The sequence below is a fragment of the Hemicordylus capensis genome, chromosome 1 (assembly GCF_027244095.1).
Source record: "Hemicordylus capensis ecotype Gifberg chromosome 1, rHemCap1.1.pri, whole genome shotgun sequence".
Taxonomy (NCBI): Eukaryota; Metazoa; Chordata; class Lepidosauria; order Squamata; family Cordylidae; genus Hemicordylus; species Hemicordylus capensis.
The window spans coordinates 267,855,515-267,883,408 of NC_069657.1; the positions used below are offsets into that span (position 1 = coordinate 267,855,515).

The following is a 27,894-nucleotide window of genomic DNA, read 5'->3' on the forward strand; positions in this document are numbered from 1 at the left end:
GCCAAGCTTCAGCAATGACTTAAAGACAATCAGACTGGGAGGCCGTCAGATTATTTTCACGCTTGAGAATCCTCCACCATGGACAGATGGGTCTTGAATGTTGTCCAGCTGGGGTACAAGATAGAACTGGACACCCCTCCTCTCCACAGTTTCTTTCCAACGCCCTGATCACGCTCTTTTATCAAGCACTCAGAACTCCTAAAGGCAATTCGGCACTTGAAATATATTGGAGCAGTGGAACCAGTCCCCTCCCATCAGGAGGGAAGTGGCATTTATTCTATCTTGTTCACCGTCCCAAAATAGGACCGGTCAAGGAGAGCCATGTTGGACCTAAAATATCTGAACAAATGGGTCAAACATGAGTGTTTCAGGATGGAGATCAGTGTCAGAGGCTCTTCACCGTCTGGACTTTATGGCATCAATCAATCTCAAGGAGGCATATCTATATATACTCATTCATCAGGGCAGTCGGAATCTCTTCAGGTTCAAGTATGCGGGATGGCATTACCAATACACAGCTCTCCCATTCAGTCTCTCATCAGCTCCTTGTGTGTCCACAAAGGTACTGATACCACTCATGGCCCATCTACTTCTGTAGGGAGTCTGGATGTTTGAGAAGACAAGCAGCCTTCTTCTCCGGTCACGTTCAAGACAAGCAGCTGTGCACGACTTAGGAACAACTCTGTTAACCCTGGAGAAGCACAGCTTCTTGGTCAACCTGGGAAAAAGCCAACTATCACCAACTTACAAACTTCAACGCCTGGGGGTGGTAATAGACATGGAAAAGGACCGTTTGTTCTTACCTCGGGACTGGACCTGACCATCACATCAGAAATCAGGCAAGCTCTTGCGTCGCCAGCAGTATTGCTTACAGTGCTGGCAGGAATCCTGGGACTAATGGTTGCAACATTGGAGGCAGTCCCATGGGCACGATTTCATTTAAGAAGCCTACAGTGGTTTCTACTACAGTACCAGCTGGCCATTGCTCAGAAGAAACACCTATGGCTGCACCTTCTAACACAGGTTCGCAAGTCTCTCACTTGGTGGCTGCCCCCCCCTCACAAATCTTCTACAAGGAAAGCAGTTCTTGGACCCCCCAAAACTGATGATAACCATGGATGCCAGCAACAGGGGCTTGGGTGCACACTGCCTGCACTTGTCAGCACAGGGGATGGGGTCTCCACAGCAGAGAGAACACAATATAAACTGGCTAGAATTGCTAGCCAATCGTCTAGCTTTGAAAGCATTTCAACCGACGCTGCAGAGCAGGCATGTCCTATTAAAAACGGACAGCACAACGGCAAAAGCCCATGTGAACTGACAAAGTGGAATGCATTCAAAGTCCCTACATCAGGAAGCAGTCTTACTGATCAGCTGGGCCGAGGCAAATCTCGGCTCCCTAACAGCCCATGTGAAGGGGAACCAGAACCAGTTGGCCGAATGGCTGAGCTGGAAAGATTTTATGCCGAGAGAATGGGCATTAAACACACGGATTTTCAAGCAAATTACACAACGAATGGGGTTACTGATTATGGACCTGTTCGCAATCCCAGAAAATGCAAAGTTGTTGAGATTCATAATGAGATTTCCCTGCAGGGGGGCAGAGGATGTAGGTGCACTGTTGACCCCATGGCCGAAAGGACTATTGTACGCATTCCCACCAATCCCTTTACTGGCCAAAGTGTTAAGGAGAATAGGTCTGCTGGGTGCAAGGATTATCCTAGAGGCTCCATTTTGGCCCAGGAGACTGTGGTTCCCATAGCTTCTACATCTAGCAACCGAAGAACCATGATTTCTGCCAGTGTCTCAGGATTTACTCATGCAAGGTCCGGTACAGCACCCCAACTCGGTCTGGTTACAGCTTGCCGCTTAGAAACTGAGCAGCGAGTTTTAAGCCAGCAGGGCTACTCTGAAAGGGTGCTTCAGACTATGCTAGCTTCACGCAGGCCCTCAACAAACCAAATATATCAATGCACGTGGAGGGCATTTTTGTGATGCATGGTATGCCATTCAATTCCTAGGGTGATGCAACCCTACAACACCTGTTACAATTTCTGCAAGATGGTCTAGAAAGAGGCCTGAAACCAAATACTCTGAAATGACAAGCAGCATCGTTAGTAGGCCTTATCTCAAGCATTTCCAAGACAACCTGGCATGCACACCCTCACCTGAAACGATTCCTGAGAGGGGCCACCTTACTGTCTCTGCCCACTGTTCATAGATTTCCCACATGGGATTTACACACTGTATTAAAGGCTTTACAGTTTTCTCCGTCTGAACCCTTAGCTCAAATTCCCATAAGAATTTTGACATTTAAGTTGGCCTTTTTAATCTCCAGTACGACGCATTTCAGAGTTGCAGGCACTATCGGTGCGCAAATCTTTCTATATATTCCAAAAGGAATCTGCCTCATTGCAGAGCCATTTGTACGAACTAAGGTGGCATCGTCCTTTCATCAATCTCAGGACATCTTCCTTGTGTCATTTTGTCCACATCCAGTGCACACGAAAGAAAAGCAGTGGCACAGGTTAGATGTTCGATGCTGACTCAAGAAATATATGGAACGGTCAGCATCGTTTAGAACCATGGATGCCTTATTTGTCTCATTCCTCCCTGGATCCATGGGAATGTCTGTTTCATCATCTACAATTGCAAAATGGATCAGGGCCTGCATAGCTATGGCACATGAGACCCAACATCTCAGGCCACCTACACATGTAGTTGCTCACTCTACACGGGCAGCATCAACCTCGGCTGCTTTCTCCACAAATGCACCAGTACAGGAAATTTGCAGGGCAGCAACGTGGAGAAATCCATCTACTCTCACAAGACATTACAAAATTGACTCTCATGCGTCAGCTCAGGCGGCTTTGGCAGGAGAGTCTTACAATAGGTGCTTCTCCAGGAATAGACAAGAGCACTCCCACCCTGGTTGGAGTACAAGCTGTGGTATGTCCCATGGAGATGTCCTTGACCCCAGCAACAGAGAATGGAGCATTGGTTCACGTACCATGAAGGCTTCTTCTGGTTGCTGGGGACATCTTGGCCCACCCAGTTTGGCGCGCTTGTCTCTCCCTAGGAGTCCATCTGTTTGTTTGTTTGTTTGTTTGTTTGTTTGTTTGTTCGATTTTTATACCACCCTTCCAAACTGGCTCAGGGCAGTTATTAGGCATTCTATATGATTGTTACTGAGATAGGCCTGATAACTAAAGATCTGGAAGAATGCCTTTACAGATAGGGCTCTTAGGGTGACTCTCAGAGCTATTTACTTAGGGATCATATTGAGTCCTCATGTCTTCTCCCGCCTGTATCTTTGTCTTTCTGCTTGTCTTGCTATAATACCTTACGTAACTTGGCCCGAAAGAACTGGGGCGGGGCTATCCCCCTCAGGTTCGAGTAGGTGTGTTCTTTCTTTAATAGCAAATCAAAACTGTCCTGCCTCGGAGCTCATGAGGGGTATAGCCCATGGAGATGTCCTTGACCCCAGCAACTAGAAGAAGCCTTCATGGTAAGTGAACCAATGCTCCATTCCAGTATGTCCTGGTTATACTGAGTACAGAGCCAGACTCATAATGTATTTATTTATCTTATTTTTATATCACCTGATATGTACATCTCTTGGCTTTAGGCAGATTATCAGGGGTCATAGGGATGGCTGCTGCAAAAGTCTTGGGCTGTCCCTGAGTATCTTTTTCTGTTGAGCAAGCTTAATGTATAAAATACCCACCGATGGTAAGTTACACCTAAGACTCTAAGTGTGTTATGTATGTATGCTGTCTGTGTGCTTTTGTATTGCTGGGTAGCCATTCCTATTAAGAGAACCATTTCTCTTGTCTGCATTCTATGGATTAGATGGAGCACTTAATTTTAACCGTGAGCTGTGTTACAGGGAGGAACCAGTGCCTGTTGAATTGGTCCAGCGAGGAGATATTGTCAAGGTGGTGCCCGGTGGGAAGTTTCCAGTTGATGGGAAAGTCATGGAAGGCTGCTCTATGGCAGACGAATCCCTCATCACTGGTAATATTCACAAGCTTAGACTATTAACTGCTGGTGATCAGTTATGTTTGCAGAGGCTTGGTTTCCGGTACAAATAATGCTTCTGTGTGGGAGTCTATTAGAAAAGACAAAATAGATGAGAGTTCCTTGCATCAGATTGGCATCTGTTGATGACAATGTTTAAAATGTGGGATGCACAAAATCTGCTTCCCCTTGTGAATAGAAAAGTAACTAATTCTGTCTCACATAAATACAACATTTGTTTGCACTAGTGTCTCTTGATCCAGTCCTGGCAGTCATTGTGACTGGTGTAGCAAAAGCCCAGTCCATCTGTGCAGGGAACCTAGAATCACTTCACAGTGTCTGAAGCAGATCAAAGACTTTGTTGATCAAAGACGCTAATCTCATATCAGTGGGGCTACTGTAACCAACAGCGGCCCTTCATCTTTTGTGACTGGTAAGATATAGCTGTCTATTGGTGATCTCGTAGGTCTTGCCCCAAGAGCCTGTTTTGCCGTTGTTGTTGTTGTTGTTGTTGTTGTTGTTGTTATTTTACATTTATATCCCGCTCTTCCTCCAAGGAGCCCAGAGCGGTGTACTACGTACTTGAGTTTCTCTTTCACAACAACCCTGTAAAGTAGGTTGGGCTGAGAGAGAAGTGACTGGCCCAGAGTCACCCAGCTAGTTTCATGGCTGAATGGGGATTTGAACTCGGTTCTTAACACTTAAATCGTACCTCACTTAAAGTTGACCTTGAGCTAGCTGATCAAGGAAGCAGGCTTTTCATAGAGCAAGAGCTCTGAGAACAAAACCCTGCCAGAATAACATGTGAAAGGCTGCAATCTGTTTCTGGAAACGGGAATTATCAGTGCCCCAATCACAAACCGGTCAAAATCTTTTGCATCCCAGTTGCATCATGTTGGCTGCTTTATGCATCGTGTTCTAATGGTAACTGTGGTGAAACCAACCAGACCTTGAGGTCACAAATTAATTTGCATAGCAAAATAACCCTGGAAAAGAAAAGCTCTTTGTGAGCACTTTTATTTGTTTCCCAGTATTTCTCCATTTAATTGCCTGGAAACTTGATACAAGGTTTGCTTTAAAGACAGTCATAGGAATTCAAATATATAACCATACTACATTCCCAAAGTAAGTAATTGATGCTGAGGTGAGCATGTATCCTCTCCTTTTTCTGGATAAAGGATTGTATTTAGTTGCTTGACTGCTGAGAAGAGACACACACTTGTAGAAGCAAGTAGGGAGAAAGGAGAACCAAGAGGACACTGCTTTTGCTGTCTTTGTAGGGTCCCCTCAGAGCATATAGATGTATTTTGTTTCCACAATGATCTTAGTGCGTGTGCGCACATGCGCGTGCGTGCACACACACGCACATCTTGTTCCTTGACAATGAGATTTTGATTTGACCAAAGTGGAGAGCATACTTCAGAGGGGCTCTTTCTTAAGAGATGTTGACTGACTAATAGCACTTACTTTTGTAGGAGAAGCCATGCCCGTTGCTAAGAAACCTGGCAGCACAGTCATTGCAGGCTCTCTCAATGCACACGGCTCAGTGCTTGTAAATGCAACTCACGTTGGCTCCGATACCACCCTGGCACAAATTGTGAAACTAGTGGAAGAAGCTCAGATGTCCAAGGTAAAGCATGTGCAATTCTGGACTTTGGGGTCTTGAATTGGTCTGTTCGGCCTGCCACTTCATGTTATATTGAGCTCTGTGGGTGAGGGGAAACGTAGCAAGTGCTTAAATCAAAGGTATGCACCAACAGAGAACAAGAATTTCAGGTGCCTGTGTCAGATGTCACCCAAATACTGCCACCCAAAGTTGTGCCTGGATCCAAAGCCCTTCTCCTGGAGACTTAATTCCTTCCTTCTGCCTGCTCCCTGTATAACTAGTTACTGGACCTTATTCTTCTCAGCCCAGCTCTCAAACTTGTTTTCAAGCAAGCCAACTAGCCAGTCTGTATCCTAATCCAGGGCATGTTGAGTGCAGCTGCTGTGCTGATGAAGTACAGAAGAGGCAGGGGAGGTAGGGGTGTGTTCTGAACCAATTTTTGCAGTTCGGTCCAAATTTGAATCTTATTCGGACCATGGTTTGCAAACCAATTCAGTTGGGCTGGCCGATCCAGTCCGTCTAACTGAACCTTCTTGAACTGGTTTGCCATTCCCTTGCCACCTAGTTTGCAAACTGGCCCCTTACTGAACTGCTTTGCCAACCCCTTGCAGCGGCAGCAATATCTGTCATCCAGACATGCATGGAGGCCATTTGCATGGTCAACGTGTTGCTGACCATGCTGCGAATGCCCCGCACGCATGCATGGAGGCAAGACATTATTGCTGCAAAGATGGCGGGGGGAGCAGGGAGCGCTGTAGGCCTGCCGGAAAGCACTTTCTATTTGACTTTTAAAGACACCTCTCATTCACTGCTCCCCCGCCGCTCTTTACAAAAACTTTTTTTTACTTCAGAATCAAAGGGGAATCCTCACTGGTTTCCCCTTTACAGCTGCTCAGCCAGCCTACGGGTGTACCGGGTTTGGTCCAGTTCGATCCCCTTTCGCAAGGGCTGGTCCAGTTTGCAAACAAACTGGACTGATCACGGATGGGTTCAGCACACCTCTAAGAGGAGGGAGACCGTGTGTGATTGTAATGAGGCGGGGGTTACTCTATGCTCTTCTGGGATCTGCCTTCAGTAGAGAGATTGCTCTGATCTCAGTCTAGGAGTACTCCATTCCTTTGAGGTAGGCTTCCACCAGTTAGACTGATCTAAAGCCACTGAACAGGCTCAGACACAGCTTCATCAACTCAGCAGCCCACACACGGCGGCGGCAGCAGCCCCACAGCTCCATCATTCACCTGGCTTCTGCACATGCAGAGGTGAGTGATGGAGCTGTGCTGCTGCGTGCAGCCTGCTGGGGGGAATGCTGAAGCAGCAGGAAGCTGCCTGGAGTGGCAGCCACACTGGTAAGGACCTGCATCTTTACTCTAAATGTGCCACTTGCCGGCCCCCGGCGCTGCCTCAAATCACTGGAACAGTTTGTGGACCGTGGACCATTCCGAATTTGGACCCTGAACTCAGGCCGTGGTCCATGAACACCCCTGTTGTGTTATGCCAAAGTATAAAAGTCCACTTCTCTCTACTTTTACAGGCACCCATCCAGCAGCTGGCTGACAAATTTAGTGGATATTTTGTTCCATTTATCATCATCATGTCAACTGCAACTCTGGCAGCATGGATTGTAATTGGATTTATACATTTTGATATTGTGCTGAAATACTTTCCGGTAAGTATTTTATGTTTTGGTACAAATATATTTTTTGTTTCTATTATCTATATATTTAGTCCTCCTGGGTGCGCCTTTAGAATGTGCGTCCTGGTGCCCAGCTGATTGGCTGGGCGGCGGAGTCACCTGATAGGCTCAGGAGGCTGTTGAGCTGCTGCCGGGGGAAATGGTGGCGGCCCCAACTGCAGTGTGGCGGCCTGTGCGCCTGCCGGGGTCAGGAGGTGGCTGGGCTGCCAGGAAGAGGAGGCGGCAGCAGGAGGCAGGAAAAACTGCGGGTAGGGGGAGAGAGAAGTGTGCCGGGTGGGCGTCGGAGATGCCCACTGGAAGACAGGGAGAAGGGGCTGAAGGGGGCGGGGAAGAGTCGAACTGGGGCGCAGACGCTATGCGCCCGGTCAGATAGTGACTCTTTAATTCATCTGGGAATATTTATTTATTTCATTTCATTTCTATACCACCCATCCACAAAGCTCAGGTCAGTTCACAATCTAAAATAAAACAATTTAAAATATTTACACAAAACTCATTAAATATTATTAAACACCATTTTGAAGAGGTGGGTCTTTATGGCTCTCTTGGGCCTCCAGGGATGATAATCCTCTTATACCTATGGGAAGTGCATTCCACAACCTAGGGGTGACTACTGTGAGGCCCTGATCCCAAGTTGCCACCAGACAAATTGGCGGCACCCAAACAGGGTCCTCTCCTGATGATCTGAATGAGCAGTGGGGATCTTGCAGAGACTGGTGTTCTCTCAGGTAACCCTGGCCTAAGTTATTGCTTTAAAGGTTCGCTGCAGTGTGGATTACAGTGGAGCAAAGGGGGGAGGGCGGAATCACACAGGGAGAGGAGTGATAATTCAGTGGTGGAATGCATGTTTTGCATGCAGAAGGTCAATTAATCCCTGGCATTTCCTTGTGATTGACTTGTGAAAGACCCATCTGTGAAACCCTGGAAAGCTACTAGCAGTTGGTGTACCCTGTACGGAGCTCATTGGACTCTTGGGCTGACTCTGTACACAGCAACTTCATATGTTCATTTTGACACTTGCTAGATCCCACTTTAGGAAGCACTTTAGGTAAGACCTGAGACTGGTCAGCTCATCACTGGTGTATTGTCTCACTTGGGTTGCCAAGGACAGCAACAAAGATAAAGGTTTAGATATGGGAAAGAGGTATAGATTAAGCATGTTTGGATTAGAAAAATAGATTAGAAAAACATAATCAATTATTTGGGGGGCAGGGTTACCATACCTTAAAGGAAAGGGAGAACAGTTGTTTAGTGAGATATCTGAGGCATGAGGCTATGAAGAAATAAGCAGCTCTAGATGATGGAGAGGAAAATGCTTTCTGACTGTAAGAATTGGACAATACAACACATTACACAAGAGAGTTGGAGAACATCATTTTCTGCATGTGTTAAATGTAGTTGCAATCTTAGGAAATTCCCAGACTTGGAGAGGAGAGCTGGTCTTGTGGTAGCAAGCATGACTTGTCCCCATAGCTAAGCAGGGTCTGCCCTGGTTGCATATGAATGGGAGACTTGATGTGTGAGCACTGCAAGATATTCCCCTCAGGGGATGAAGCCGCTCTGGGAAGAGCAGAAAGCTTCAAGTTCCCTCTCTGGCTTCTCCAAGATAGGGCTGAGAGAGATTCCTGCCTGCAGCCTTGGAGAAGCCGCTGCCAGTCTGTGAAGACAATACTGAGCTAGATAGACCAATGGTCTGACTCAGTATATGGCAGTTTCCTATGTTCCTATGGGTCCCCAGTGTGTGCTAATCGGGAATGGAATTAAATTTTCAAGTACTAATATAGTGATTTGTCTCCAGTGCTGCAGCACAAATAGTAATAAGTGTGTGTGTGCTGGTTTTTAATGTTTGGCTGTATAATGAAAAATATTTATTGCCTCTAACACCACCAGATTTCCCTTGGGAACCGTCATTTCTTATTTGTCTTCCAGCATCACAGTAAACACATCTCAAAAGCAGAAGTTATTGTACGATTTGCCTTCCAGACCTCCATCACAGTCCTGTGCATTGCATGCCCATGTTCCTTGGGTCTGGCAACCCCAACAGCTGTGATGGTGGGCACTGGAGTCGCTGCACAGAATGGCATTCTCATCAAAGGTGGGAAACCCCTGGAAATGGCACACAAGGTTAATATTGCCACTGCTAATTCATGCCTGTTGTTAACTTGCTCCCAGGCTGGGAACTGATAGCTACTGGGCAGAATCCAGGCTAGTACTTCTGTTTGTGCAAGAAAATTGCACTCACATGGAAGGAGTGTTTTTTTGCCTGTTCCTCCTTTCCTTTGCCAGCCACCTATGGCCCTGAAAATTCCCCAGCTCTCAGGGACATATTTTCAGGGGATGCAGAGGAAGCAGGGGTGGGGTTGACAAAAATCATCTCTCCTCCCTTGCACAAGTGGAACTATACTGAATGCTTCCCATAATCTTTTGTCACTACTTTTCAAAATAGATTTTTAAAAATAATAATAATAAACTTTATTTGTTAGCCATTCCATAACAAATTGTTCTCTGGGTGGCTCACAACTGATGATTAATACATACAATTAAAATATATAACACATTAAATCATAACAGACAAAAAAAGAGGTCAAAATACAATACAAAATACAATACAAAGCAGCTTTGTATTGCAACCTCCCAGAGACTTACATTTTGGGCGATATAAAAATATGTTAAATAAATAAATAAATTTTAAAATTAGTTAAGAATCAGAACAAATCTTAAAAGCCAAATTTAAAAGGCCTGGGTGAACAAAAAGGTCTTTACCTGGCTTCTAAAAGAACAAAGTAGTGAAGCCAGGCTCCCCAGCTCACTGGGGAGGCTAATCTATAAACGGGGTGTAACCACTGAAAAGGCTCTCTCCCTGGTAGCTACCTGATCAAAAAGACAGATTCAGCCTGCAATTACAGAAAGAGACCGCTTTCTTCCAGATACCTTGAGGGCAATATTTATATCTGGTATAGCACTACTATGAACCTATAGCACAAGGTTTGTCTGCAGTTTCAACTGGCTCATCTGGTGGCTGTGCAGGGACGGGCCTTCTCCGTTGCTACCCCGAGAGACTCTCCCTATCCCTGACATCTTTTTAAAAGTCTCTAAAGGCTTATTTCCCTAAGCTTTTTAACTGGACTGTGGTTTTAAATTGTTTTAAGGTTCTTATTTTTAATCTCGTTTTATTTTGTAAACCGCCCAGAGACAGACGTTTGGGGAGGTATACAAATTTGAAAGAATAAACACATAATAAATCCTTTTTGGTTGTGTCGGTCTTTTGCCTTTTACTTCCCAGATCAGCCCTAATTTTCAAGGCCCATCTGTATATTACATGAAGCCCAATAATGTGAATTGGCATACATTTATTTTGTGCAACTGTTTCTGACTGTATTATGTTGCACTAAGAACTAAAGGAAGAAGGTGAGATGTGAGGCACCAGCTGGTAGTCAGAAGTGTAGTGAATGGCCAGGAATAGGTGCCACTGGGAAGGTGAAGGACGGAGCTCTACAGAGCACAAGTACATCAAGTCAACTTCCTTTCCTTAGAAAGAAACAAGTCCACAGTTTCAGCTACTCAGGACATCCATGGATATGCAGGATATGTATGGGCCTTGTGGACAATGTAGATAACTTAATGAAAATTAAGTTCCTGATTGTGTGTATAACCCCTGCTAACTAAGCAAAGAAGCACCTTTTAAAGCAGGGGGAGAGCAACTGTCCCTATCCAGCCCCAGCACAGCATCCCTCCAGTGGCTGTTTCTGGTGTCTGCCTTATGCTTCTTTTTAGATTGTGAGCCCTTTTAGAACAGGAAGCCATCATATTTACTTATTATTTATTTTTCTATGTACTGAGAACTTTGGAAAACAGTATATAAATATCCTTAGTAGTATAATTTGAATGCTTGTCTACATGGCAGGTTTTTCCACAGGTCACTGCTGTTCTTCTGGGTGATCATCTGTCCATTCACATAATTGGTCCTGTCTTGGAACTTTCCAAGCTGTTACTTTAGAACACATTTTTGGCCATAGGTTACCTGTTCACCCTGTCCACTCAGTTTTTCATCGTCCACCAAAGGGATAACACCCTTGGGTTTGTCTGTGAGCTTCCAGGCTGTGAAATTATAATAAAAATAATGTTTTAATTCCCCCCCCCCCTTAACCTTCTTCCTACTCCTCAATAATTTTCTCTCTCTCTCTCTCTCTCTCTCCTTGACTTGTTGGTTACCACAGTCTTTCTGCCTTTACATTTTGTGTATAAATCTGGGGGAAAGGCACCTACAGCGGCAGCTCCTCCTATCCACACCCAACAGGCTGCTGGAGACGCCTCCTTCTCTTCCAGAGAGGAGGAGCAGCCCGGTTTCTCTACCAGCTCTGATGACTTTGATGGGGATTGCCACTCTGCCTCCCCCAGTGCTACCTGGGATTATGAAGACCGTAGGGAAGCTCCCTACTCTGTTTACTCCATGTCTCCTGAATGACATGCCTACTCCCCTGTCAGTGACTGCTACTCATCTGATGTGCACTATTACTGCACTTCACGCCATAGGAGGAGGGCTGCCGCTCCCTCTTGCTCCGCCTACACTGAGATTCAAGCTTCTGGAGCCTATAGATCCTACCGTTTTAAGTCCCATTTGTGCTCGCTTCTGCCTCGCCATCGCAGCAGATCACTTGCAGGGCATTATCTTGGGCGCCGGGGGAGATCTCGTTCACCTCATCTACTCCATGTGCCAGACCCAAGCCTGCTCTTAGACTGCCTGCACCTCTCCCTTCCCAGCCTGCTGCTTCAGCACTAGATCAGCCTCCTGCTCAGGTGGCGGAGCCTCCCATCGACTTGCCTCCCTTTGAAGCGCCCACACCTTTTCAACTTTTGAAGAGTTCAGATTCAGAGCCTGAACAAGAGGAGTTATCTGAACCCCCTCATACACCAGACTTAACTGATGCTCCTGTTCGGTCTGACCGGGTGGAAGACTCCAGACGCCTGCCTCTTTTGGAGTACCTAAAATCCTTTGTGGAACAAGTTTCCCAAATGCCCATGGTCTTGGGCCTTCAAGTTAAAGAGACATCTATTCCTGCATCTAACCCCATTTTTGACTGTGATTATGATGCGCCTCGACCTACAGCCTTACCTATGAATTCATCCTTGTTGGACATCATCCATAGGTTCTGGGAGCAGCCATCCTCCTTCAAGTCAACCTCCAAGAAAATAGAAAATTTGTACAGAATTCAATCTGCAGACTGTCATTTTCTCCATAGGCACCCCACCCCAAATTCCATTGTGGTAGAGGCTGCCCAAAGTAGGTCACGGAACACAGCACTCTCTACTCCTATAGATTAAGGAGGATGTAAATTGGATTCTATCGGATGGCACCTTTATTCTACTGCGTCCTTGCTGCTGAAAATTGCTAATTACCAGGCCTGCATGTCCTGCTACAATCATATTCTGTGGGAAGGCTCTCCCCATACTTGGACTCCCTGCTATCAGTCCAGAGTGCCATGGCTGCCTACAGAAGGCCTTCAGATTAAACAAGCAGCTTCTTCACACATCCTGTCATGCCACTGACTGCTCTGCAAGATCCATGGCTAACTCTGTAGCATTGTGCCACCACGCTTGGCTTCACTTTTCGGGTCTCACCCCTGAGGTGCAGGCCAGAATTGAAGACCTCCCATTTGATGGCCTGGCACTGTTCAGGTCCAAGATGGATGAAACAATGGAATGAGTCCATGAACTCACCGCCTGATTACTTTACCACGGGGATGCAACCATGACCTCATCTCGCTGCCTGGAAAGAGACAATTGGGTACTTACCATTGTTCAACTTGGCTATGCCATAGAGTTTGTTCAACTCGCTCCAGAAGTTTTGCGTCCACAGATCTAGAAGACACTTACTACCACGTAACCATTCGCCCGCAGCACAGACAATTGCTCCGCTTTCAAGTAGGGTAAAAAAGGTTCCAGTTCAAGGCTATGCCTTTTGGCCTCTCTTCTACTCCAAGAACCTTCCCCAAGTGCATGACAGTTGTAATAGGCTATCTTCAAGAGCAAGGTGTTCAGATTTTTCCATATTTGGATGACTGGCACTTGGTAGCTTAGTCAAAACATGTCTTACAACACCACATAAGTATCACCATAGACCTTTTAGAATGCCTAGTTCTCCGGATCTACCGTATGGAGTCCCACCTGTGAGCAACAACCAGGATTTAATCCCTAGGCATCGTGTTCAACTTTCTGAGGGCAACTGTCTTCCTACCATTGGAACACATCACAAAGATCAAAGATCTTGCGTGAATTCTACAAGCCGCATGTCCAGCAGCTGTTAGGACTCATGGCATCCACCATGCATGCTCTACTTTTTGCGTGCCTACCCATGAGCCCCCTGCAAAGCTGGTTTTCAGAAGTGTTCAATCCTCTTCAAGACCCACAATATATGCAATTTCATCTCCCTTGTGCAGTCCAGAGGTCCCTCATGTGGTGGTCTACACGGACCACCCTCTCCTGTTGCACGGACTTTGCCACACCAACCCTTCAGGCTTTGGTTACTACAGACGCCTCTGAACAGGGATGGGGCACCCATTACAAAGGTTTCCGTCAGCAGCCAATGGACAGTGCATGAAATCAGGCTACACATCAACATACAGAGCTCCTGACTGTCTTCAAGGCCCTGCAGGGTTTCTGCCCCAACCTGAAAGGGCGACATGCAAAAATATTGACAGACAATACCACTATCAAAGTGTATATAAATCACCAGGGTGGCACAGGCTCTCAATCCCTGCTCCATCTGACTATGTTGTTATGGCAATGGGCCCTTCGTTACTGGATTTGTGTCTCAGCGGTGCACATCCATGGCCAGAAAAACACCATCTCAGCAGGACGCCAATGGCATCACACAAGTGGAGGCTGCATCTTCAGGTCCTTCAGAGCATCTTGGAGACTTGGGGGACACCACAAGTGGACCTTTTCTCCAGTATGAAGAACCATCAGCACCCACGTTTTCATACAAGAGCGGGGCTGGGTCGGGGGTCCCGAGGAGATGCATTTCCCGTTAGCTAGAGCCCCTTCTTCATTTACTTGTTTCCCCCAATCCCCCTGCTTCCCTGGATCCTGCAAAAAGCAGACCAGGAAGCAGCCCATTGCATCCTTGTAACCTGTGGTGGCCCAGACGCCCTTGGTTCCCTCATCTCTTCCATATGCTGCGGTGGACTTACCTTTGTCCGCTGGCACACCGGGATCTCCTGTTCAGCATCACAGTCAACATTTACACCCAGACGTGCTGACTCTTCACTTCATGGCTGGGAGGATCCTTCCATCTCCATGCAGAGATTTTGTTAGTCTGTGCAGCTTCCAGGAAGCCAGCAACAATCCCCTCGTATGACGCGAAATGGAAGAGGTTCTCAACTTACTCCCAATCTTTAGGAGTTGCTGAACCATCTACTGTGTCTGTTGCAGTTATCCCCGCTCACCTGCTCACCCTGAAGAAGACCAGCCTCTCTATGTCTTCCATCAGGGTGCATCTGGCTGCCATCATGGTCCACTGGAAACCCCTACATGGAATGTCTCTATTTAGCATTCCCAAGGTAAAACAATTCCTCAAAGGCCTGGCCTATCTCCACCCTGATGTTCCCAATATTCTACCCCCTTGGGTCTTGACTCTAGTGCTGTTGCAGTTCATGCTCAAACCCTTCGAACCTTTGGCCACATGTGACTTTTGTCTCTTAACTCTGAAAACTTGGTCGCTATCACCTCTTGTTCTTGGTCGCTATCACCTCTGTACGTAGGGTGGGTGAACTATGAGCCTTCAGGTGTGACCCACCTTATCTTACTTTCCACTGTGACAAAGACACTCTTTAGTTTCTTTCTTACCTAAGGTGGTTTTCTCTTTTCACGGGTCCCAATTGATCACTCTATCGCTTTTCTTCCCAGACCCGAGTACAGGAGCATGAGCAACTCTGGCATGCTTTCAATGTCTTAGGGCATTGGCCTTTTACATCGACAGGATGTCTCCCTTTCATAAGTCGACTTCTCTTTTCGTCACCTATGGACACTCTCAAAAGGGAGGTCGGGCCTCTACCCAATCCATATCTAGTTGGATTGTACCGACAATTAAACTGTGCTATTCATTAGCAGGAAAAGTCACCCCAGCCTCTATCTGTGCGCATTCAACACGAGCCATAGTGACATCAACTGCCTTCGACAAGGGCCTACCACTAGAGACCATTTGCCAGACAGCCATGTAGTTGACTCCTCTGTCTGATATTATGCCTTGGATGTTAGGACAAGGACTGATGCTGTGTTTGGATAAACAGTCCTACAATCTATTTTTCTGTAATGTTATTTTTGTTGTTGAGCTGTTGTTCTTTATGCACCATATTCTGGTTAATTTAACATGTTTGTTCTGCATCTGCAATTGCTCTGTGACCTCCTTCCATCTCCTTATGGTTCTGCTGCCCTTCTCCAGGTATATTAGCTTGCTATGTGCCCAATTGTGTGATGGACAGAGACCACTCAGAAGAACATCAGGTTGCCTACCTGTAACTAGGGTTCCTCTGGTGGTCATCTGTCCATTCATACACCCACCCTCCTCCCTGCTGCAGAAAATCTTTTGCTGCAGACTCCTAAACTGAGGAGGTAGGGTGTATGGGTGACCTGTGGGAAGCAGAGAGGGCAGAGCTACCGCCAAAAAGGTGTTCTAAAGTAACAGCTTGGAAAGTTCCCAGACAGGCCTTTGCACAGGCGTGAGCCCAACTGTGTGAATGGACAGATGACCCTAGATGATCCTAGTTACATGTAACTTGGTGGACAGATGACCACCAGAAGAACCCTAGTTACATGTAAGCAACCTGATGTTGCAGCTGACTCAGCCAACAGCTGGCCTGTAGCGGGAGTCTTTCATGGGTGAAAGTGAACATTGTGTATTAAGTCACACCACTCCACAGAGGGGAAACTGGTCCCATTAAAAAAAATACAATTAAAAAACGGCGACAGAAATCCTTACATCATTCTGTAATCTCAAATGCCATGAGCAGCAAATAGGGATATGCACAGAACCGGTTCGGAGGCCCTTTATGGGCCTCCGAACCGGTTCGAATGGTGGGCGGTTCTGTCGGTTCGAAGGAGGGGTGGTGCATCTTTAAGGGCAGGGCAGGGTGCACTTATCCCGCCCTCTGCTTTCTCCCCGCCGAAGCTCCGTTTTCTTAAAATCCATTGGGGCGGCAGTGTACCTCCCTGCCCTGCCCCATTGCCCACTTTACTGGAAGTATCCAGTGTGCCTGGGAGGAAGCCTCCCCACCCTTCTTCGGGGGAAGAAAACCATGCTGACATGGCATGAGGCAGTATTTTTTAAAAATAAAAAGATACACCATTCTGTGTAAATAGCTCTCGTGGGTTAGATAGGGTTAGACTCTTGGGTGCTTCAGGTTAATACTTACAGGTGAAATCCAACGGTTGCTTTGTCTCTTTCAGGTAAAGACAGTGATGTTTGATAAAACGGGGACCATTACCTACGGTGTCCCTAGAGTCCTGAGAGTGCTCTTGCTAGGAGAGGCCGCAGCTGCACTCTCTCTGAAGAAGGTCCTTGCTGTTGTGGGCACTGCAGAAGCCAGCAGTGAGCATCCTTTAGGAATGGCTGTCACTCGTTATTGCAAAGAGGTATGTCTTCAGTTTTATGTTCCATCTTGTTTCACAGGGAGAGTCATCTTTTTAAAAATGTTGTATGACGCCATGAATGTGTACATGAAGAAATGGTGGCATATTACAGTACATCTTTTAAATAAATACATCTTGCAGCCATCTGGCAGGGTGCAGAAACTGTTCCATGAATTCCTATGCTGAGCCAAATGTGTGAGTCTTTAGGGTGCTAAACGTTTCTCTGGTTTTGCTGCAACAAATTAACACAGCTACCCTGCTGGATATGGCAGATGGTGGGCTCCCGCTTCTCCTGTACTTGGCCTCAGATGCTGCTCCAGGCTGAGCACAGCCAGAGACAGGAGTCTGCACCATGCCAGGTTGCTGCACAGCAGTCCAACAGGAGGCAAGCTCCCTGCCAATCCACCGGCACTTGGCCCAGAAGGGGCTGGGATGCTGCGTTCCCTAAGGCATTGCCTCTGCCCCCGCCCCAACCTCATTCTACCTGTGCTTGGCCCAGGAGGTGATCTGATATTAAGAGGATGAGGCTCTGGCCACAGGAAGTGGACTGAGAGGGGAGGACCTCTGAAATCTCACTAGACTGGGCTGGTGTTTCCCAGATTTGCAATAAAAGTTTGATAAAACGATGTTTCCAGCATTCCGTATTTTTCTTGATAATCAAGAAAATTCTGAAGAGCTTTGAGAGAACCTCACACATATATGCACCTAATCAGAATTTCCCATTCTTAGGAGGATCAGGAAAGAAATTCATCTTTCCTTTAGAAATGGCTTCGTAGGTTGCATACAGATGCAGATTTTTAGAATTGGAACTCACTGCTCTTCCCCTCTCCTCCCTCCACAACTTCACAATCAATTTGATAGACTTACTGCCCAGTGAATTGAACTCTGTGTTGCTCTTTCTCTCATGCTTCAGATGAGCACCCTGCCTAAAAATAAAAAAATTAAGCACAGCATAATCATGTGTTCACTCCAATGCTCTTATAGGTAGCTACATATAATTTAAAAGTAGAAAAACTGATCTAGGATGGGGTGTTATGTGAGTGAAGCTTGTGGCACACAGGAGTAGACCAATCAGTACTTTGTGTGGATGGCTTCTACTGCAAAAAGGAAGACAGTTTTTCCTGAGGTTGATCCTGAAAAAAAGTCTGCATGTCCGTACAAAACTTTTAATATTAGTTTAAACAAGATATTGTACCATCTATTCTACAACCTTTTAAAAACGTATCTGCCTATCATGTTTCACCTAAAGAAACTGGAGACGTGTAATTTTATTGCAACCCTCTCAGATCTCTGTTTTCTTACAGAACTACAGATCTCAGAGAAACCCATGACAAGTAAATTAGCGTAGGTTTATACTTCTACAGGTGAAACTAGGAAAATTAGAATATCGTGCAAAAGTCCATTAATTTCAGTAATGCAAATTAAAAGGTGAAACTGATATATGAGACAGACGCATTACATGCAAAGCGAGATAAGTCAAGCCTTAATTTGTATAATTGTGATGATCATGGCGTACAGCTCATGAAAACCCCAAATCCACAATCCCAGAAAATTAGAATATTACATGGAACCAAGAAGACAAGGATTGTAGAATAGAACAATATCGGACCTCTGAAAAGTATACAGTGTACTGTGCTTGATTGTTCAGCAAACTCGCCTGACCTGACCCCATAGAGAATCTATGGGGCATTGCCAAGAGAAGGATGAGAGACATGAGACCAAACAATGCAGAAGAGCTGAAGGCCACTAATGAAGCATCCTGGTCTTCCATAATACCTCATCAGTGCCACAGGCTGATAGCATCCATGCCACGCCTCACTGAGGCAGTAATTGCTGCAAAAGGGGCCCAAACCAAGTACTGAATACATATGGATGCTTATACTTTTCAGAGGTCCGATATTGTTCTATTCTACAATCCTTGTCTTCTTGGTTCCATGTAATATTCTAATTTTCTGGGATTGTGGATTTGGGGTTTTCATGAGCTGTACGCCATGATCATCACAATTATAACAAATTAAGGCTTGACTTATCTCACTTTGCATGTAATGCGTCTGTCTCATATATCAGTTTCACCTTTTAATTTGCATTACTGAAATTAATGGACTTTTGCACGATATTCTACTTTTCCGAGTTTCACCTGTAGGTATTGCTTTGGAGAACACTGGTGTACAGGATTTTAATGTGATTCTATTTTTGCATGTTGACAAATATATTGAAAAACGACGTATCATTCAAGCACTCATTTTGCAGGAGCTTGGCACAGAGATCTTGGGGTACTGCAAAGATTTCCAGGCAGTTCCTGGCTGTGGAATAAGCTGCCGTGTCAGCAGTATTGAAGCTGTACTGAGTGAGACAGAGCAGCATTTGAACAATCCCAACCTTCAGCCCTGTGATATTGACAGAGGTGCCACAGAACAGAATTCACAGCCTGGGGTCTCCAAACTGGGAGGTGAGTATGGCAACTGTCAATAAATTGAGGGGCGCTAAATAGATGGTTCCTAAACCAAGAAGATGAGGCCAAATATTCAGATATTTCTATAGAGCCAGGGCTGCTCAACTTTGGCCCTCCTGCAGATGTTGGTCTACAACTCCTATAGTGTGGTTGGGGGTCGTGGGAGTTGTCATCCAAAAACAGCTGGATGGGCAAAGTTGAGCAACCTTGTATTAAGCCATGTTTCTAGAGCTGCACCTCATAAATGAAATCATGACTATATATGCTGTAGTTTTAGATGGGAAAATATTCTTAAAGATTGACTTATTAATTCAAATTCTAACATGCAGCTGGCCTCTAGCAAAGATTAAAAACTGCAGAGGAGCTGAGTGTTTGAAGAAGTGTCTTAATGGTAAACAATAGTGCTTAGCAACTTCATTAAAAATATGCACATTTTTTCATTCTGGATTAACCAAAGCAAGGCAGTACTATACTACAAGGGAGTGTGTAAGAGCCAGTATTGGTAGAGAGTTGAGTTAGCCTCCATGTGAGTAATCCACAGATCAAAGAGAGGCAACTGACAACTCTGGTGGCAATACTTCTAAATGAAGTGAAAAATCTTCAGCTTGCATATGTCCAATACCTGAGCAAGCTGCACAGCTGATTTGAGAGTTGCTCCATTTTTTTCTGTCTCGGTGTGGAAACCTTCCAGCCCTGAGGTGCTTTGGTAAGAAGGGAGAGGTGGGCATGAGAGACTGGAAGAAGTCCAGTCCATTTTTTCTCATCTGCTTCCAAGTTTCCTATAATTATAGGAGGAACTTTTAATTGATGCTTTGAAACCATCTGAGAGATCCTAAGAAGCTTCTCTCTCTCTGATCTTGCACTGGAGGTCCCTGTGATCCAGTATCAGCTGGTGTCTGTCTGTCTGTCTGTCCATGCGCTTCCCACATCTGTAGGATTAGATTGGATGCTCTGGGTTCATGAAATGAGTGCAGTTCCCTCCAGGAAAGTGGAGAGTGTGCAGTGAAAACAACCTCCTTCCTAAAGACCTGGTGACTTACATGCTCCATTAAAGAATTTTGGGAAACTACCTCCAAAATGTTCCTTCAGTTCTCATCTATACTATAAATCTAGTCAAGCATGTCCTGCAATTCTTAACTGCCATATACTACAATTTTAAATATGTCTGTGTGCCAACAACATTTGATAGGCTTGTCAGTACAAGGAAGCTGTCAGTACAATGAAGCTGGTGTTCTTCCCGGGGTGGGGAAGTCTTTTCAAAACGGCTGCTTATATAGCAGCAGCTGCAGAGCCCATCGGGGGGTGGGGGGAGATGCCCAGTGTCAATTAAACAGGTAGTGTGGGAGGGCATACTGTAATTCAAGTAGTTCCCACACCCTGGAAAATTGTGGAAATGTTCTTTTAAATACGTGCCTTTTGCTTCTATGCCTGACAGATGCAGAAGTTCCTCAGACTTACTCAGTGCTGATTGGGAACCGGGAATGGATGAGACGGAATGGCTTGCATATCTCCAGTGATGTTAATGATGCCATGACTGGCCATGAAATGAAAGGACACACAGCTATCCTGGTGGCTATCGATGGTAGTCCAATTATATTTAAATATAGTTGTCATCACATATTCGGCAGTCCAACTGGAATCCAGCTCTTTTGTACATTGGGCTAGGAGGATGAGACTGCTGGGAGACCAGGTTGGCTACGGCTGTGTGGGTGGAGTGTTGCTCAGTTTGGAACAGTCCCAGGGCTCTTTGTCCCTGCTAACTGGGCAAGAAGGCATCTTTTTAAGTGGTGGTTTTCTTACATTTAGCAGGGGAGAGCAACTTCCCTTTATCCAACCCCAGCTGAACATCTCTCCAGTGACTGTTGCTGGTGTCTACATTGTGTTTATTTTTAGATTTGTGTGGGAAAGTGGTATATAAATATTCTTCATTATTAATAAATACCAATCTCTCTGGTTTGTGGAGGATTTCCAATTACTGTTCCAATATTGGGGGGGGGGGTTGTGTGTGTGTGTGTGTGGATTTGTTGAACAGCAGAAGTGGGTAGAGGAAGGTGTAAAAGGTCAGAACGTGGGAGAGGTTACATGCAGAGATGGTCAGGGAAGAGGAGGGTTCCTTGCATGCCCCTTTCCATTCCCTAGACTGACATACTTCTGGGGTGCTGGGTCTGAGTTCTCACTTCCACCTTCTTCTGGAATCCTGAAGATCTTCAGAAACAGTATAAAGTGTTCTTATTTAGGGGTGATATTTGATACTAGGAAAATTGCTGGGAGGGACAGGGTTAAGTTACTCTTAGTTACTTTTATTGTTGGGCTATTTTCGGTGCATTTAACTATTTTGCTGCCTTCCTGGAGCTGATAGGATTGGGAGAGTGGGGGGACTTAGTAAATATAGTATGAGGTGCCATTTGCTGTTAGTTGCTGAATAAATGCATGCATTTCCTTCTGCAGGGGTACTTTGTGGCATGATAGCAATAGCAGACACAGTCAAACCAGAGGCGGCTCTAGCTATGCACATACTGCAAAATTTGGGAGTGGACGTGGTGCTTATTACAGGAGACAACAGAAAAACAGCCAAAGCAATTGCAACTCAGGTACACTTAGGGGTCTAAAAACCATGTGTGTCAGTGAGAGTGAGAGAGAGTGATCAACTTCTGATTAGCCCACTGAATAGGGAGATTAGACAACAGATACTGTTGTTTAGATGTTGATTCATTTCTCACTATGTCTGTAAAGTGGCTTGTATTCATATGTAAACTGTTTTAAATTGTTGCCCTGATTTTCAGGGCTTTTAGCTGTTTTATTGGTTTTATTGTGTTTTAATAGTTTGATTTTAATTGTTAATTTGTTTTTAATTGTTTTTATCATGTTGTGAACCGCCTTGAGCCGTATCAGAAGGGCAGTATATAAATTTAATTAATTAATTAATTAATTAATTAAATTTATTTTAATTTAATTAATTAATAATTTAGCTGAAGGGCTCTTTTAATTGCCAGTTAACGAGGTAACTAATCCTGGCTTCAGTTGAATTAAATTGACAGTTTATGATCCATTATTTATTTATTTTTATTATTTTCTTCCTCCTAAGTTGCTAAGAGTAGCCAAATTTGTATGGCCTCCTCTTGGTGGGTTGTGTGTCGATTGTCCCCTCTTGCCCAGCCCCTTGCAGCAACCCTGTGAGGGATGACAAACTGAGAGATGGTAACTGGCCCAAGGCCACCCAGTTAGTTTTGTGTCCCAGTGATGGGACAGAGAAGGCTAGAAATTAAGGGTAAATAAATATACATTGTTAAATTCTCTGTAACGCTTTTTTTATATTAGAATATAAATTAAGAAAAAACTTCCTACATCTGAATACCTCCCAGCACAGGATCTAAATCCTGCATAATAATTTCCTCTTTATGTCTCTTTAGAAGAGTCCCTTGATGTAGTGGGGGGACTTCTGTATAACAAAACTTTTTTTAAAAATCAACCTCACATGAAATTTTAAAAAACAAACAAACATTCGCTCGACTTCTACCTTTTCATTCCACAACTTCAAAGTTATTGAGAGTCAGTGTCTTTCCCACATATGGAAGCAGGGACATGTGTCTAGTACTCTAACTTTGCATCTACATATTAAATATGTAAATTGTGGTGTGTGTTTATCAAGTCTCCAGTGAACTGCAAGTAAGGGTGTGCATGGAACTGGTCTAGGTGGTTTGGTTCAAATTTGAACCGAACCGCCAGTTCACAAGCTGGTTTGACTGAACCGGCCGGTAGTCCAGTCTGTTCAGTCAACCCAGTTCGACCCAGTTTGAGGGCTATGCTTGTAAAGGGGAATCTGGTGAGGATTCCCCTTTACAAGCAAAGGGGCGGGGGAATCCTTTAAAAGTAAGGGCAGCTGCTGGGGTGGGGGGAGGCAGTGGCAGATCATCTAAGCCCTGCCGGTGCTCCTCCCCAGAAGCGCAGGCTAGCGGCAGCCTGGTTCTGGTCTCTGTGCATCCGTGGAGGCCAGAACCAGGCCACCACCAGCCCACACTGCTGGGAGGGAACGCCAGCAGGCATTAGAGGAGCCACGGCTGTGCCACCGCCACAGAAGCCAGTAAGGTGTCCTCTCGCTACCCCACTGGCTGCCCTTACAACACTTTTAAAAGATCCCCCCACCTTCTGCTTGTGAAGGGGAATCCTCACCAGATTCCCCTTTACAAGCATAGCCCTTGAATCAGTCCATGTCAGACCAGGCTTGGTCCAGTTTGAACTCAGTTTGGCTGCCCCCCCCTTTTTTTTTTTTAAAGCCAGTCCGGTTCGGGGTAAGACTGGGTCAGTTCGAATTGAACCCGGTTTGATTCAATCCGGTTCTGCACACCCCGTGACCACTGGCTCTAAATCTACGTGATGTTAATCTTTTTAATTTGAGCAAATTGCTCTTCTCCATCTCCCCCCTGCCCCTCCCCCAGTTTTTAGTGCTTCCCCCACCTGTAAATTAGAAAAACCTAACTTCTGGTTGTGTGAACTAGATTTTATCTTTTTCTGCATCTAGGTTGGTATCAAAAAAGTGTTTGCTGAGGTTCTCCCATCTCACAAAGTAGCCAAGGTCCAGGAACTTCAAACAGTGGGGAAAAGTGTTGCCATGGTCGGAGATGGGGTCAATGACTCGCCTGCACTGGCAAAAGCGGATGTTGGCATTGCTATAGGAACAGGCACTGATGTTGCCATTGAAGCAGCAGATATTGTTCTTATTCGTGTGAGTTCCTGATAACAGTGGGGCTTTTCAGAAAAAACAGTGGGGCTTTTCAGAAGTTTGAGAATGCTGGGAGCTTGGGGTGAAAAATGCTTTGCTCTGATATTTTAATTTTAATTTTTGCTGCAGAATGACTTGCTGGATGTGGTCGCAAGTATCCATCTATCCAAGAGGACAGTAAAAAGAATACGAATAAATCTAATCTTGGCCTTAATATACAATCTCCTTGGTATACCCATAGCAGCAGGTGAGTTTTGCTCTGGTTGATCTCCTCAGAAAGTGGTGCACAGGTCTGATGAAGCTCCTAGATATGCAGGTCTTGTTCAGACAAACTGTGGTTTATTATGTTAACAGGCATGAACATCAGGCTTATGTGCTCTACTCTACTTGGAGCACAATTGAAGCTTCTGTTCATGGTTTCTAACTGTAAATGCACATTTGCAGGACCCTAATGTTCCCTCCACTAAACAGGAGTAGGCTGTTAGTGGTGTGCCGCCTGGATCATGCTGTGGCGCCAGTCATACCGGGGTCCCACCCAGCAGTGGGCTGGGTCCTCTGCTGAAACAGAAAGGCAGGAAGCTTAGCAAAAAGGCTAAACGGAATGAAACCCCAGGGGCCAAAGTTGCCTCCCTTAGCCCTGGTGCTCTGCTTGGCAGGTTGCCAAAGGAGATGATGTTGCTTGTTCAGTGCCCCTTGTCCTCAGATGGCAAGGCTTTCCCAGGAGCAGGGGTGAAGCAAGACCGGTGTCTCTGGGATGCCCTCTCTGGGGTTTGCAACTGCTTCTGTCCTCTCTGTTGGGTAGCAGAGGCCCATAACTTGTTCATGTGCTGCTCAGCTCTGCCCTCTCACTCTTTCTTTCCCCCCCTCCGAAGAGGAAGGAGCTTTTTGCCGCGCTCGGGCAGAAGTCCCTCCCCTTCCCTTTTTGTTAGCCAGGTTCTTTTAGACACACAGCAAGCCCAGTGCTTTGACTCTATGGACTATCCTGGCTACAGGAGACAAGGCTGGTGATTGTGATCAGCAAGACCCACATGGAGAGGGATTACATTTTCACCAGCTGGCCTGTTGGCCCTGTAAGAGAGGGGTGTATGTGAGAATGTCTGGCAGGTGCGTGGGACTGGAGCTTGTTTTCAGCAGGCTAGACTTTTCCGCAGGCAGTTCCCTGTTTTTTCCAAAGACAAAAAACTTGCAGCTTATTCAAATCACAAGCAATTAACAAATTGTTAGTTGATTAACTGTAGTTTCTACAAACTACAGTTTCCCATATTTGGAGGAACAGATGTGTCTAATTGTGTGCAGAAGATTGGAAGCATGTGAGCTCAAGGCTTGTACTCCTATAGACCAATCATGGTTAGTCATAGTGGTCTGAAGCAGGCCTTGGATTATTGTCTGGCTTAAGAAAAAACATAATAGGAGTGTCGTGTTTTGGTGATACATGATAGAACAGCTGAATCCGAACCATAAGTAATGATCATTGGGAAACAGGATCGAGGGGAGGGGAGGGAAGGAAAGCGTGGAAGTGAAGGAAACCAGCATATTGGCATTGTACTCTTTCTGCCGTGTGACTGTGGAAAGAAGAAAGACCTATTGGTAAAAGAGCTTTTCCTGCTCATCTACATCTGTCCACTTATAATAGCCACAATCCCGGTACTCTAGTTCTTTGGCGTGCTCTAAAATGGCATGTTTGGAGTGTGTCCGACAGAAGGCAGGCGACTGGTTTAGTGGAGAGGGGAGGCCATATATCTGATAAAATGCTCCCCATCCATCCTCCCTAAACTGGAACTTGACTTTGAGCAGGCAGAGAGAGGTGATAAATTACTAGCACCCCCCCGCTCCACTCCCAGAGCAACCCACAGAAATAGCCACAGGCTGTGCCAGAAAGGGGTTCCACTTAACTGCTGGACTAATTTGTTTTGCAGTTACTTACAAATACATCTGTTTAAACCTTGAAGTTCTGTTTGTGATTGTGTGTGTCTCCTAATGTCAGGAGTATTTATGCCTATTGGAATTGTGCTCCAGCCATGGATGGGATCAGCAGCAATGGCAGCATCTTCAGTATCCGTGTTGCTCTCTTCCCTGCAGCTTAAATGGTAAGCCATGGAAAGTTTCATCAATATGATCATGACTTTGAGGGCTACAGCTAACTTTCATGGTGCATAATTTCCCTAAAGATGATGAATGCCAAGCCATTGGAGATGGGTGCATTTCACTTGTCTGGGGAATATTCTGTAATTGTTTAGCCTAAATATGAGAATTCTTGCTTCAGCTTTTCCCAAATTGGATGCAGTTATTGGTATTGGATCAGAAGGTATCAACTGGGGTTAAGCTTTCTTCATAATATTGAAAGTGAATTGCCTTCCTAGAGCAGTTCAGTAATGAAATGAACTATTTAGGAAGACTGTGAAAACTCATGGGAGCCTTCCCAAAGAGTCCACAGAAACAGTGGTTTAGTGAAGGGAATCCCCATGTGCAACGATAGGCAACCTGTTGCTCTTGTCTCACAGATGTGAGACCTGCACTGAGAGGGGCACTGTTGTTGTTGGAGCAGTCTCACCTGTGCAGTCCCAGCACGGGGTGTGTGTCTGTTTAAGTGGGCTTGGGCTTTTCCCTTCTGTTTGTCCCCTTAGATCCACACACCCTCCCCCCCGCCCCCACTTTTGTTGTTCTTAGTTTGTTTTGATTTTGTTTTAGGGAAGGGAGATATGTTTACGCAGAGAAGTGCTAAAATGCAATTGTCTGTATGCATTTATGTATTAAGGCTCACTGATAGTCTTCTGTTCAGCTGGTTGATCAAATTAAAATAAACTTCCATATAGCAAAACCTCGATAGTGACATGCTTGTTGAGGCTATTAACAGAAGTGCAAGAACCTGATCAATTTGAATGGAACTACCGGCCAAAGAAAAGGGTATTTTTAATATTTAATAATAATTAGCATTTCTGTTACACTTCTTGAGTGTGCAAAACACCTTGATTCACTTCCTATTACAGTAGCACACACACCCTAGAACCAACATCATGGTTTCCTAAAATAAGCAAGGGTGCCAATGTATACACACTCATGCTTGTGTTGATCTCCTGACTTTGTCACTTAATACAGTCCAATTACTTTTTGCAATTTTAGATAAGCCTTTCCCCCTCAAACTTCATCAAATAGCACTTGCTAATTAAAAAGAGGAATACCATTGGCAAGTATTTTCAGCAGAGATGTCACTTCTTTATATTAACCTTCTTTTTTCTTTTTTTTTGTTCCTCCCCCGCCCCCCAAATTTTCCTTAGCTATAAGAAACCAGATAGGGAAAGATTTGAAGCACAAGCTCAAGGGTGCATGAAGCCACTGACTCCTTCACAAGTCAGTGTCCATATTGGAATGGATGACAGAAGACGCGACTCACCCAGATCAGGTGGATGGGATGAGAGCAGCCAAGTATCTCTCTCTTCCTTGACCTCAGACAGACTGCCAAGGCACACAGGGGATGAAGCAGACAAATGGTCACTCCTCATGGACAATCAAGATGAAGACCAATACATCTAATAATGTCCTACAGCAGCTGAACTACAAGGATTGGAGATGGCCTGGCATAAAAGTGAACAGAGGGGCATAGGGCGGTTTCCCACACTTCTAATCTGTGTACCAAAGGCTACCCAAGAATGTTTTACACAAGTTTGTACACCACTTAGAAACTCATGTATGGGGTGGTATAAAGATGTAATAAAGAAATAAAATAATTTTAGCCATCATATGTTGCAAATGATAATAGAAAACAGGGGCATAACTGA

General features: G+C 45.3%; 1 protein-coding gene across 7 annotated transcripts in view; it reads left to right on the plus strand.

The window, feature by feature from the left end:
• The window catches only part of ATP7B (ATPase copper transporting beta), a 72,936-nt gene extending 45,081 nt beyond the window's left edge, over positions 1–27,855 (plus strand). For 6 of the 7 annotated variants that reach the window (XM_053285088.1, XM_053285085.1, XM_053285087.1 and 3 more), the window contains 12 exons: positions 3,890–4,017; positions 5,496–5,650; positions 7,158–7,292; positions 9,249–9,443; positions 16,764–16,949; positions 19,197–19,395; positions 20,834–20,980; positions 21,847–21,989; positions 23,918–24,121; positions 24,248–24,365; positions 26,103–26,205; positions 27,394–27,855. In XM_053285088.1, coding sequence (XP_053141063.1) covers positions 3,890–4,017; positions 5,496–5,650; positions 7,158–7,292; positions 9,249–9,443; positions 16,764–16,949; positions 19,197–19,395; positions 20,834–20,980; positions 21,847–21,989; positions 23,918–24,121; positions 24,248–24,365; positions 26,103–26,205; positions 27,394–27,649 — 1,969 coding nt within the window. In that variant the 3' untranslated portion in view covers positions 27,650–27,855. The remainder of the gene's footprint in view (positions 1–3,889; positions 4,018–5,495; positions 5,651–7,157; positions 7,293–9,248; positions 9,444–16,763; positions 16,950–19,196; positions 19,396–20,833; positions 20,981–21,846; positions 21,990–23,917; positions 24,122–24,247; positions 24,366–26,102; positions 26,206–27,393) is intronic. The other variant, XM_053285083.1, reaches the window with a different exon arrangement.
• The last annotated feature ends 39 nt before the right edge of the window (positions 27,856–27,894 follow it).